This window comes from Cebus imitator, unplaced genomic scaffold (assembly GCF_001604975.1).
Source record: "Cebus imitator isolate Cc_AM_T3 unplaced genomic scaffold, Cebus_imitator-1.0 Scaffold48, whole genome shotgun sequence".
Lineage (NCBI taxonomy): Eukaryota > Metazoa > Chordata > Mammalia > Primates > Cebidae > Cebus > Cebus imitator.
In genome coordinates, this window is record NW_016107363.1 from 5,925,837 (window position 1) to 5,940,138 (window position 14,302).

Sequence of the window (14,302 nt, forward strand, 5' to 3'; positions counted from 1 at the left end):
AGAGACGGGGTTTCACCATGTTGACCAGGATGGTCTCGATCTCTTGACCTTGTGATCCACCCGCCTCGGCCTCCCAAAGTGCTGGGATTACAGGCTTGAGCCACCGCGCCCGGCCAGAAGAATCTTTTAATGTATTTCTTGTACAATGCCCTAAATTAAAATCTGGCTTTTCTATATCATGTGTAACACTGTAACAAATGAAACAGTTTATGTAGTCTGCCCTGCACTAATGCCTTTAAGGTTAATTATTTGGAATTTTTGATAACAGAAATTTATAGCTGTTTTTACTTATGTAAAACGACATTCTATGTGAAGTTGGTGTGGTTAAATTTAAATTAAATGACATGCCTTGAATAGATAATTGGCTTTTAATTAACATTTCTAAATTCAATTAACATTATGTATTCCTATTTTAAAAGTAAACATCCACTTTATTTATGCAAACTTGACATTAGACACCCTATTGTGTTTCTGACTGTGTATTTGGACTTTTCATTTTAAGAAATCATACTTCTGATTTAACTTGTATTTGAGATCTCAAGCACAAAATAAAGGAAATTGTGATAGGCAATAGTACTTATCAGACTGTGCACTTCTCTTTGGCAGGTATCTTCCTGAATCATCTGCTTTGTACCCCGTAGTGCCGGGTACATGGTTGCTGTTCAACAAGTTTGTTAAATTTGCCATATTATGAAACTATGACAATTTGGGTCCTAATTTTTCATTGTAACCAGCTGGCCTTGATAATGAGACTTGAGCAAACCCTTCACCAGCTAAATAAATAAATCCCTGCTGCTCTTCACCCTGGAGCATGTTATATAGAGCTGCCCATATGAGAAGCAGCTCTGTCACACATATGTCATTTGGAGGGTCTTCTTCAGAGCTTTCTGTTGGAGACTCATATTTGAAACCATTGTTTTCTCTGCCTGTGGCATCCGAATCAAATGATGTCTTGGGGGATTAGCATCCCTGAAGCCTGGCATTGTTCTTTTCAGCTGCTCTGAGGATGAGGTCACCGGTATGAGGTTTCCCCAGCCCTCCTCAGGCCCCCACTTCAGTATCATTTTTATCTTGTCATGACTTTCTCTGTTTAAAACCCCTCAATGGCTTTGACCTCCCTCTATTTTCCTGAATCCAGTGGACAGTTCTCAACCCTCACCTTACTTTACATATTAGTAGCATTTGAGAAAGTTGACACCTTCTTATATTTTCCTCACTGATATCCAGGATGTCCGTACTCCTAGTTTTCTTCCTGTTTCGCTGTTGTTCTTTCTTAGCCTCCTTGTGTAGTTCTTCCTCTTTTCCCCAACTCAACTTAATGTTGCAGTGCCCCTGGACTCAGTCCTTGGTACTGTATCTACACTTATTCCTTTGGTTTCCGGCTCATGGATCTCAATGTCATCCCTGCCTTATTCTAGCTTACATTTCCAACTCAACTTCTCTCTCAAACTCTAAACTTCTTGAATATCATCTTACTTATTTGACATTTCTCTGCTTGGACAGCTTAAATATAGTATTGTCCAATGCCTAACTTCTGGTCTTTATTCCTCGAAATTCCTCCTCCTGCAGGCTGCCCCATTTCTGCTATTAGCAACTTAATCTTTTCAGTTGCTTAGAAAAAAAGGTTTTAAATCAGCTTTGGTTTTTCTTTCTCTTCATTCAGTCTATCTGGAAGATTTTGTTGACACTATGTTTAAAACAGATTGAGAGTCTGATCACTTCTTGGTACCTCCAATGCTACTGGTCAAAGCCACCATTATCTCATGCTTGGATTATTGTAGTAACTTTGTAATTGGTCTCCCTGTTTCTGACTTGGCCTCTCTATACGATCTGTTGTCAAATTAGCAGCCAGAGTAATACTTTTAAATTTTAAGAAACATAAATCATATTACTCCTCCATTAAAAATCTCCCATCTCTCTCAGGTTAAAACCTACAAACTTATAGGACTCTGCAGGATCCGGTGCCCTTCTTAATCCTGACCTATCTCCTGTTGCTCTTTTTCTTGTTCATGGTGTTCCAACTATACATGCACCATTGCCGTTTTGAAACGTATGCCAGCGCACTGTCACCTTGGCATCCATGCACGGAATGTACCCTCTACCTAGAGCATTTTTCCCCCGGAATAGACATTCAGTAAATATTTGTCAAATAAATGAATGAATGTACGAGTGGTTTACCATTGATTTTAGGATGACTTATATTCTTCACATGATCTTCAAGACCCCACGTAACTGGATTTGTCTCTACTTTGTCAGACCTGTCTCCTGCTACATTTCCTCTTTTGTCTCTCCTAGCAGCCTGTTAACCCCTTTTTAGGTTTATCCAATCTACTCCATCCTTTTCCGTTATAGGATGGAGTACTCCCTCCGCCAGCAACATTTGTTCCTCTCTCCTACACCCGTCCCACTTGCCCAGTCAGTTCTTGTGTATTCATCCCAGTTGAGTTTCAATGCTTTTCCTTCAAGAAAATCTTCACTAATCATCCTCTTCCCCTTCAAGGACCAGGGTTATATCCTTTCATAGCACCCTGACCTTCTCCTTCATGGAACTAGCATATAAATTTTAAAAGGCAGAGACCATGTATGTTTTATTTACTGCAAAAACTTCAGCATTGAGTCTCGTACATAGTATGTGCTCAGTAATTTTTATTGCATGATAGACCTAATTTAATCCATATAAATAATTCTATGTGTTGTAAACCTAAATTATTAACCCAGTTTTAAAAGATTAACTAGATGATTCTATTAACCCAGATGAAAAGTAAAAGGGCCCACAAAGGTTTTCTAATTTGCTCAAGGGACGTGGAATAGCCCATAATGAAGGGATAACTGATTCCTGTTTTGTGGTTGAGGTGTGAGAAAAAAATAGGTATTTTGTTTCTGGAAGACAACAGATTATAAAACTGTAAAGAGCTGCATATTTCAGGAAGAAACTAAATTTTTATGAATTTTATTACTTGATGGACATTTTTTGACAGAATTTCCACATTCAGCATTACTTAGAGTGATTTTTAAATATAGTATAGACATGAATAGCCAGTTTAAATATACTAAGCCACTGGAAAAGAAAAGTTACTATAGAATTTATTTAGTATCTGACATATAGGATCAGTCTGTGTCAAATGTTATTAAAATAATTTTTTTGGTCAGATCATCACCATATGGTATCGTCATATTTCTTTTAATCTTAGAAATGAAGCCTTTTGGAAACTAGGGCTTCTATATGTGAGAAAGTTGAATTACAAAGCTTTCTTTTTATGAGGGTATAATTCTTTTATATCTAAAAATGCTCATAAAAAATGCCCGGTGTGTGTAACTCTTTGTGTTTGAAGAGAACAGTGCTGATTCAGTGAGATTTATGACATAAATTAGGGACCTTTTTTAAAGACTGGTTTCACTTATCCTGCTGTTCTCTTAGCTCCATTTACAGAGGCCATTGTGCAATGGAAAAATACTGTGGGGCTAATCAATGCAAGATGCAAGCGAGATTGATTGAGGATGGTTTATTTAAGTTGGCCTCATTTTGGTATATCACTTTGCTGTTGTAGACCAGAGCTCTGGTTGCCTCACTGGCTTTTCCCATAAATATGGTAAAATCAGATTTCTAAAGAATTTTCTAGGGTCAAAGCCTGTTATCTCCTATTTCTGTTACGTTGCTTAATCTACTGATGGCTCCCTGGCCATCAGTAAAAGCTATCCCTGTATGTCTGATAAAAATGTTAGGCATTTTAAGTAAAAGTTATCCCTGTATGTTTGATAAAATGTTATGCATATTTGATCAAATATGTTTATTTAGAAAGTAAATTTGGGATAAACATAAGAACTGTTTAAGTTGTTCAGGAATATTGCAAAATGGGAGTCATAAACCAGAAGTTCTTTATATAGACTATCCAAAAATGTGTTGTTACTTTAAAATCCCTTAATTTGTTAAACTTTCTAGGTAGGAATAATATAAAATAGCATGAGTTTTAGACGAGTTGCCTTTTTTCTTCTTTAATCCACATGCTGGTCTGTACTGTTGGCTTTGTAGGAGAGATAAATCAAGACATCTTCATTTTCTACCCAAAGTTCCATAGCAGGAAAATATGCTTGTAGATTGCATGTTTTAGGAAGTGTCATACTAAAAACATCTGTTAAGAGCACCCTGATTGAGAGATCAAGCAAAAGTTCAAAACCTAAGAGGAAAGGCATTAGGTGAACAGGTTTGGAGAGGTAATATAAAATCAATTGATTTTTTAAGCAGTTGTAGACTTCAGCTGTCAAAAGTGCTATAGGGAGTGATTTCTATGCAAATATTTTTAATCCAGATGAAGGTAGTAATAGGGAATAAAAGCTGTCAGTGCTCAGTGAACATTAAATTAATTAAATATATGTTAATTAACAAAAGGTATAAATGAAAATATGTTCCTCTATTAATCTCATTGTGGACACATTTTAAACCATATTAATTAGCTATGGCTCATCAAACCTTCAGTTATAGTTGTCATAATTAGAATTGTTTTTCTTGATCTGTTGTTTTTTATTAAGTTGTTTAGTACAGCTAAAACTGCCAGTGAATGAAAATAATTGCCACATGCTTTTATGGCTGCCTTGAAGGGAATCTATAGTTCAATTTTATATGTCTCTGTTGAATGCAGTTCTATGTGTACATTCTCTTGCAACCTAATAAAAATAGTAAATTAAAACTTATTATTTTAAAAATTTTAATAAAAATTTCACCAAGGCCACAGATGGGACTTTGAAAGACAACATTTGTTATGAGTTTGATTTTATTTTCATCAATTTTTTTACTTTGATAATGAGATTGTAATTCATAGAGAGTGCTATTGCAGTTCTGTGTATTACCAAAATGTTAAAAGTTTCAGCTTGTTGTTGGTATGTGATTGTGTTTGTTTATATGCACATATATATAAATGCTTTGAACATTTGAATATATATTTCCCCCTCTCATTCTAGTTGGATTGATCCAGAGGTTTCTTGTACTTCAGATTTACGTACCCCTGGGACAAGACTTCTCCACCGAATTGCTGTAAGATATACAGAACTTCTTTGAATGTTTTATGTGTATTAGACATTTGATCAATTGAAGCAGCACCAACAACCATTAATTGCAAGTGGCAGTTTTTGCATTAAAGAGCAGTGACTTATATCAAGTCAACATCAAGTAATTAAACTAATTTAATCGTATTTTTTAGATACTACTATAGTCTGGCATTTGCCTAGGGAAAGCAAGCAGATTTCATCTGTTTAAGAAAATATCAAAGGATTATTATTTTGACAATACGTGACCTATAACTTGAAGAAATACGTAATTCACAAGTTTCAGATTTGGGTTTAAATGAAGGATACTGTTATGTTTTGTACTGTCTGATATTCAAAACTATGGTTGGTATAAAATTGATTGAAATATCTTATTTTAATAATATTTACTTTGTCTAGAAGTATTAGTTCTTTCTGCTTACATATAGACACCTTGCAATATATTTGTTTTAAGTAACCGTTCTAGATTGTTTAGCAAAAATGAAAATATACAGCCTTTACTTAGTTGAGCTCTCTGTTGTGTGAGATGTTACTGAGTATGAAAATAACATTTGATTTGTACACTTGCATAGAATTGAGTATTGTTTAAGATTTTATTAATGAATTTATATACTTTAACCATTACATTTAAGGCATGCTATTTTCTAATTTTTCTTTGTAATTAATAGCTGTCCAAGGTCTGAACTTAGAGTTTTTATTTTCCATGCTGGAATAAATGATTTTTCTTATTAATGAAAATGATTTTATACTACTTTTTCTAAGTAAGAGATGATTTTTTTTTCAGTGATGTAATCAAACACACAATATTTATTAATTATGGCTACATAGTATTCCATGGTGTTTATGTGCCACATTCTCTTTATCCAGTCTGTCATTGATGGGCATTTGGGTTGACTCTAAGTCTTTGCTATTGTGAATAGTGCTGCAATAAACATACACGTGCATGTGTCTTTATAGCAGAATGATTTGTAATCCTTTGGGTATATACCCGGTGATGGGATTGCTGCGTCAAAAGGTATTTCTGGTTCTAGATCCTTGAGGAATCACCACACTGTCTTCCACAATGGTTGAACTAATTTACACTCCCACCAACAGTGTAAAAACGTTCCTATTTCTCCACATCCTCTCCAGCACCTGTTGTTTCCTGACTTTTTAATGATGGCCATTCTAACTGCTGTAACATGGTATCTCAATGGGGTTTTGATTTGCATTTCTCTAATGACCAGTGATGATGAGCTTTTTTTCATGTGTTTGTTGACTGCATAAATATCTTCTTTTGAGAAGCATCTGTTCATATCCTTTGCCCACTTTTTAATGGGGTTGTTTGTTTTTTCTTGTAAATATGTTTAAGTTCTTTGTAGATTCTGGTTATTAGCCCTTTGTCAGATGGATAGATTGCTAAAATTTTCTCCCATTTCTGTAGGTTGCCTGTTTGCTCCAATGAGAGTTTCTTTTGTTGTGCAGAAGCTCTTTAGTTTAATTAGATCCCATTTGTCAATTTTGGCTTTTGTTGCCATTGCTTTTGGTGTTTTAGTCATGAAGTCTTTGCCCATGCCTAGGTGCTGAATGGTATTGCCCAGATTTTCTTCTAGGGTTTTTATGGTTTTAGGTCTTACATTTAAGTCTTTAATCTCTCTTGGGTTAATTTTTGTATAAGGTGTAAGGAAGGGTTCAGTTTCAGTTTTCTGCATATAGCTAGCCAGTTTTCCCAACACCATTTATTAAATAGAGGATCCTTTTCCCATTGCTTGTTTTTCTCAGGCTTGTCAAAGATCAGATGGGTTGTAGATGTGTGGTGTTCTTTCTGAGGCCTTTGTTCTGTTTCATTGGTCTGTATCTCTGTTTTGGTACTAGTACCATGTTGTCTTTGTTACTGTAGTCTTGTAGTATAGTTTGAAGTCAGGTAGCGTAGGGCATCCAGCTTTGTTCTTTTTTGCTTAGGATTGTCATGGCTATGTGGGCTCTTTCTTGGTTCCATATGAAATTCAAAGTAGTTTTATTACAATTCGGTGAAGAAAGTAAATGGTAGCTTGATGGGGAATGTTTTTCCCTTTGCTTGTGTCCTCTCTTATGTCTTTGAGCAGTGGTTTGTAGTTCTCCTTGAAAAGGTCCTTCACATCTGTTGTAAGTTGTATTCCTAGGTATTTTATTCTCTTTGCAGCAATTGTGAATGGGAGTTCACTCATGATTTGGCTCTCTGTTTGTCTATTACTGGTACATAGGAGTGCTTGTGATTTTTGCATGTTGATTTTTGTATCCTGAGACTTTGCTGAAGTTGCTTATCAGCTTAAGGAGATTTTGGGCTGAGACAGTGGGGTTTTCTAAGTATACAATCATGTCATCTGCAAACAGAAGCAATTTGACTTCCTCTGTACCTGTTTGAATACGCTTTATTCCCTTCTCTTGCTGATTGCCCTGGCCAGAAGTTCCAATACTATGTTGAGTAGGAGTGGTGAGAGAGGGCATCCTTGTCTTGTGCCAGTTTTGAAAGGGAATGCTTCTAGTTTTTGCCCATTCAGTGTGCTATTGGCTGTGGGTTTGTCATAAAGAGCTCTTATTATTTTGAGATACATTTCATTAATACCTAATTTATTGAGAGTTTGTAGTATGAAGAGGTGTTGGATTTTATTTGCATCTGTTGAGATATCATGTGGTTTTTGTCATTGGTTCTGTTTATGTGATGGATTACACTGATTGATTTGCTTATGTTGAACCAGCTTTCCATTCCAGGGATGAAGCTGACTTCATCGGGGTGTATAAGCTTTTTGATACGCTGCTAGATACAGTTCGCCATTATTTTATTGAGGAATTTTGTATCGATGTTCATCAGGGACATTGGCCTGAAATTTTCTTTCTTTGTTGTGTCTCTGCCAGGTTTTGCTATCAGGATGATACAGGCTTCATAAAATGAGTTAGGGAGGAGTCCTTCTTTTTCTGTTGTTTGTAATAGTTTCAGAAGGAGTGGTACCACTTCTTCTTTGTATCTCTGGTAGAATTCGGCTGTGAATCCATCCAGTCCTGGGCTTTTTTTGGTTGGCAGGCTATTAATTACTGCCCCAATTTCAGAACTTGTTTTGGCATATTCATGGATTTGACTTCTTTCTGGTTTAGACTTGGGAGGGTGTATGTGTCCAGGAATTTATCCATTTTTTCTAGATTTCCTAGTTTATTGTGCAGATGTGTTTATAGTACTCTCTGATGGTAGTTAGTATTTCTATGGGATCAGCGGTGATATTGCCTTTATCATTTCATATTGTGTCTATTTGATTCTTCTCTCTTTCCTTCTTAATCTGGCTAGTGGTCTATCAATTTTGTTAATCTTTTCAAAAAACCAGCTCCTGGATTCGTTGATTTTTGAAGGGTTTTTTTGTGTCTCTGTCTCCTTCAGTTCTGCTCTGATCTTAGTTATTTCTTGTCTTCTGTCAGCTTTGGAATTTGTTTGCTCTTGCTTCTGTAGTTCTTTTAATTGTGGTTTTAGGGTGTTGATTTTAGATCTTTTCTGCTTTCTCTGTGGGCATTTAGTGCTATAAATTTCCCTCTAAACACTGCTGTAGCTGTGTCCCAGAGATTCTGGTATGTTTTGTCTTTGTTCTCATTGTTTTCAAAGAACTTATGTATTTCTGCCTTAATGTCATTATTTATGCAGTAGTCATTCAGGAGCAGGTTGTTCAGTTTCCATGTAGTTGTGCAGTTTTGAATGATTTTTCTTAATCCTGAGTTCTAATTTGATTGCACTGTTGTCTGAGAGACTGTTGTGATTTCTGTTCTTTTATATTTGCTGAGGAGTGTTTTACTTCTACTTGTGTGGTCAATTTTAGAATAAGTGTGATGTGGTGCTGAGAAGAAAATATTCTGTTGATTTGAGGTGGAGAGTTCTGTAGATGTCTATTAGGTCTCTTGGTCCAAAGCTGAGTTCAAGTCCTGAACTTGTTAATTTTCTCTCTAGACAGTGGGGTGTTAATGTCTCCCACTATTTGTGTGTGTAAGTCTAAGTATCTTTGTAGGTCTCTAAGAACTTGCTTTATGAATCTGGGTGCTTCTGTATTGGGTGCATATATATTTAGGATAGTTAGCTCTTCTTGTTGTGTTGATTCCTTTACCATTATGTAATGCCCCTCTTTGTCTTTTTTGATCTTTGTTGATTTAAAGTCTGTTTTATCAGAGACTAGGATTGCAACTCTCCTTTTTTTTTTTTTTTTTTTNTTTTTTTTTTTGCTTTCCATTTGCTTGTTAAATATTCCTCCATCTTTTCATTTTGAGCCTCGGTGTATCTTTGCATGTGAAATGGGTCTCCTGAACACAGCACACCAATGGGTCTTTAAGCTTCATCCAATTTGCCAGTCTGTATCTTTTAATTGGGCATTTAGCTCATTTACAAATAAAGTTAATATTGTTATGTGTGAATTTGATCCTGTCATCATGATGCTAGCTGCTTATTTTGTTCGTTAGCTGATGCAGTTTCTTCCTAGTTTTGATGGTCTTTACAATTTGGTATGTTTTCGCAGTGGCTGGTAGCAGTTTTTCCTTTCCATATTTAGTGCTTCCTTCAGGAGCTCTTTTAAGGCCAGCCTGGTGGTGACAGAATCTCTCAACATTTGCTTGTCTGTAAAGAATTATATTTCTCCTTCGCTTATGAAGCTTACTTTGGCTGGATGTGAAATTCTGGGTTGAAAATTCTTTAAGAATGTTGACTATTGGTTCCCACTCTCTTCTGTCTTGTAGGATTTCTGCAGAGAGATCCCCTGTTATTCTGATGAGCTTCCCTTTGTGGGTGACCCGACCTTTCTCTCCAGCTGTCCTTAACAGTTTTTCCTTCATTTCAACCTTGATGAATCTGACGATTGTATGTCTTGGGGTTGCTCTTCTCACGGAGTATCTTCGTGGTGGTCTCTGTATTTCCTGAATTTGAATGTTGGCCTGTCTTGCTAGATTGGGGAAGTTCTCCTGGATAATATCCTGAAGTGTGTTTTCCAACTTCGTTCCATTCTCCCTGTCCCCTTCTGGTACACCAGTCAAACGTAGGTTTGGTCTTTTCACATAGTCCCATATTTCTTGGAGGCTTTGTTCGTCCCCTTTAATTCTTTTTTCTCTAATCTTATCTTCGTGCTTTATTTTATTAAGTTGATCTTCAATCTCTGATATCCTTTCTTTGGCTTGATTGATTCAGCTATTGATACTTGTGTATGCTTCATGAAGTTCAGGTCATTTATGTTCATCTCTAAACTGGTTATACTAGTTAGCAATTCCTCTAACCTTTTTTCAAGTTTCTTAGCTTCCTTCCATTGGGTTATAACATGCTCCTTTAGCTCGGAGAAGTTTGTTATTACCCACCTTCTGAAGCATACTTCTGTTATTTCAGCACACTGATTCTGGAATGCACAGTTCATTCTGGAATTCACAGTTCCTCATGGCACAGTTCCTCATGGCTTCCCTTGGCTAGGGGAGGTAGTTCCCTTACCCCTAGTGCTTCCTGGGTGAGGTGACACCCCATCCTGCTTTGGCTCACTCTCTGTGGGCTGTACCCACTGTCTAACCAGTAATGAGATGAGCTGGGTACCTCAGTGGGAAATGCAGAAATCACCTGCCTTCTGCACTGATGTCACTGGGAGCTACAGACCAGAGCTATTCCTTTTCAGCCATCTGGCCAGAGACCTTGTAAAAGATGATTTTTATACTACTTTTACTAACTAAGTTTGGTACAAACTAATAAGAGAGAAGAACTTTCATAAAATGAGATTGACATAAATTCAAGGTTGCTCATTTCTTTTAGTTTATATGAATTTAGATATTAGTGGTTTGTTCACATGTTGTTAACATACGAATTTTAGCTACATTATATAATCTTGTCTTCTTGGGTGATAAAGGATAGATAGTACAATTTATACTTTTGTTTTATTCAACCTTAAACCTCAGTAAACTTTTTACTAAGATCTTCTTTTAACATCTGCCATGGTCATCAGGTTTCTTTAAAATAGCTCTTAGAGTAACAGGACCAAAGCATTATTTGGTGCACTCATGTACCACTTTCTGGTTCTGCAGAAAATGCATTTTCAAGACTCCAAAGACATTCTAAAAGTAGGGGATCACACAAAGCTTTATTTTCAGTGTAAGGAAAAGTGGTTCCTGCCAAATGGAAGAAGGTAAATTATATTTTATTTTCAAGGTTTTTAAGCTCCTTAAAAACCCACAGAATCCCATCTAGGCCTGCTTATTCTTCTGATCTCCCTATCAGAAGCAATGGTGAGGGTACTACTAGTTGGCCTTTTGATCAAAGTTGTATAAGACACTTGGCTGAGCCTTAGAACAGAATCTTTTGACAGTGAGACCTCTTTTTCTGTGCAAAATTAAGCTTCATTTTTGCCCCCAAACACTAGAGCTTATTGCTTTACTGAGGGCAATATACTGTCTTAACTAATTTAATAAAACTTTAAGCTTTAATTATTGAGAAATCAACAAGTATCTTAGGTTTAACTTAGTCCTAGCAGGAGAGCAGTTGATATCTAAGTAAACCTGATGACTTTTTTGTTACCTTATTACTGATGCTCTTAGCCTATTTAAGGATAGAAAAACATTTCAAGGGGTGTTGGGGATAATGACTGTACTTTGAATTCAGTTGACTATAGTAATAGATTCCTTTGTTCTCGTATCTACATGGACAAACATTTGGATTTTTCAAATGGTTTGTTTTATAGTTTTAACAAAATAAATGCCTTATGGACATTTTATTAAAATTATTAAATAACATGGGGAAGACATTCTCTCTCCTGACCTTGGGAATTTATCAGATTGTAAAAAAATATACTATGTATTTGAATTTGTTGCTGATAGACAATCAAAATATAGTGCTGTTTTAGGAAGTAATGACAGAGATCATGTTTTTACAAGAAGCCAAGTGGAATAACAAGTATGGGTCTGTTTCTATGCATTGCTGCACTGATTTTTTTATTTTATTTTATTTTTTTTACTTAAATGAAAGGACTTTCTTTCAGTACCCTCAGTGTTTCACTGTGTTTCTGGCAGCATAGCTCTAGGGTACTTTAAATAATACATTTCTCTAACAAGCTTGGAAAGTCACATAACAAAAAGATATCTGGCTTCTAAAATTTTTCATTGTCAGAGTGAGAGAGGCATTTTGTTTCACAAAGATATGTTTGTACATCAAGAAGTTTTCATAAGTGAAGTCTTGCTAGCTGATTTACGAATTTAGTCATCATTTCCTCAGCATCTTTCTGTGTCTCCCATGCCCACTGCATGAGTAGACTGCTAAGGAGGAGGTTATGCATATGGGGTAGTTGGGGCTTGAGAACCAACAGCAGCTCTACTCGAGGAATTACTCATTCATTCAGTCAACTGGTAATTAAATTCCTCCTATTATCAGGCATTGTGTTAGGTACGGGGGATTTGACATACCTTGAATCTGTATAATTCTCCCCGTACTTGCTACTACCCTCCTAGTCCCAAACCACTATCACATGTGTCTGCCCGACTATTAGAGCTTCCTAGTGGACTTGCAGCTTCTTCTCTTGTCCTCTTTCATTCAAGTCTCCACACTGCAGTAGAGTGATATTTCTAAAAAGCAACTGAAGTTCCCATTGAACTGAGGATAAACTCGTAATGCCCAATACGCCTGGGTGCTCTGGTCTCACTTCTCCCTTCTCATCTCATACCACTCACTCTGCTGAGAGCTCACAATTTGGCTGCCAGTCTGCTTCTTTCCTTCCTCAAGCACCAGGTAAAGTCTCTTCTTAGGGTCCTGTGCACCATGGTTTCTGTCCTCGTCTGTTTGGCTAACTCTTCCTCATCCTCCTCATCTCAGCTTAAGTGTTCATTCTTCAGAAAGCCATTTTATGATTTTCCCCTAGCTAAATGAGGCTCATCTCTTCTGCCTTTTCTAGCACCCTTTTCTTTTCCTTCATTTTTACTGTAACAGTTTATAATTATTTTATGTTTATTTAATTACCTGTCTTTTTGGGTAGACTTCACGTTCCATGAGAACATGGAGCCTGTTCTATTCAACTTGATATCCCAGCACTCAACACAAGTCATGACATATAATAGGCTCTGAAATACAGACATGTGGGCAGAAGGATGGGTAGACTAATGAATGAAGGGAGAAGCAGCACCCAGTCTCTGCCCTCAGAGAGTTTACTCTGAGTGTGAAAGATCCATTAAAAGAAATTTACATACATATTGATGAATGTTATGATGACATGAGAGCAAGATCTGTGAGGAACATATGACGTATTAGGAAGAAATAAGAGTATAAGCTGGAAACTGGACAGATCTGTAGGCAAATTCTGCTTTACCTCTGTGGGACTTTGGGCATATTACTTAACCTGCCTCACCCTATGAGGTGAGAGTCATATACTTACCTCACAGGTCTGCCATAAGCATTAAATGAGAAAAATAACATAAAGTAATAATAATGGCTAATATTAAGCACTTATGATAAATCAACATTGTTCTAAGCATTTTAATTGTTTTAGCTCAGTTAATCCTCAGAATTAGCCTGGATGGTAGTCATAATCATTACCTCTATTTTATCATTTGAGGGAACTGAAACCCAGAAAGGATAAGGAACTTGCCAGAGGTTAAAGATCTACTAACTCTTAGAGCCAGGATTCAAACGTGTAGTCTAAATCTAGAACCTGTGTTCTGCATCTTCTTGCCACACTGTCTTACCTGTAAATATTGTTATTTTTCTATTTGACGATACATATATTCATAAGTAGTGGATATATGGTAAATATTTTATTGGAATCTTAGTATAAGTTGAAATAACTAAGCCTTTTATACCTTCTCAAGGGACTTCTCATAAGACAGTTTTGTCTGTAGAGTTTTAGGAAGGAAAGGTCTTTCATGCTGAGCTACTTCTGTCTTTACCTTTTTAAGAGATAAATGCCTGAGAATTAAAGGAAGGAGTTTACTCAACCCTATTTTTTTGTTTTAGCATTTTGCATCCCAAATGTGATGAATTCATTTTAGACTTTTTAAAATGAAAACTAAGAAACAGCGTTACCTCTTCTTTATTGATTGCTGTGTAGACCTCTTTTTTCTTTAAAATCTAAAAATTATATTATTTAGGATCATACACCTGTGGATAAGGTTGTTTCAGAACTTCATGACCTGACCAGCAATTATCTAAGCACATTACATTTTGCATGTGGAGTAAAGGGAGTGTTTACTATGCTAACATATAGTAAGGTGAGCAATGAAGTAACAGAATTCTCTCATTTTTAGAGTCAAGGTGTCAACCCACAAA

At 36.3% G+C, this 14,302-nt stretch overlaps 1 protein-coding gene across 5 annotated transcripts in view; it reads left to right on the forward strand.

Annotated features, from left to right (window-relative positions):
* The window catches only part of CFAP20DC (CFAP20 domain containing), a 288,204-nt gene that overhangs the window by 7,381 nt on the left and 266,521 nt on the right, over positions 1 to 14,302 (forward strand). For all 5 annotated transcript variants that reach the window (XR_001824890.2, XM_017527412.2, XM_017527405.2 and 2 more), the window contains exon 4: positions 4,957 to 5,029. Coding sequence is in view for 4 of the 5 variants with exons in the window: in XM_017527412.2 (XP_017382901.1) it covers positions 4,957 to 5,029 (73 nt within the window). In the remaining variant the exon portion in view is untranslated. The remainder of the gene's footprint in view (positions 1 to 4,956; positions 5,030 to 14,302) is intronic.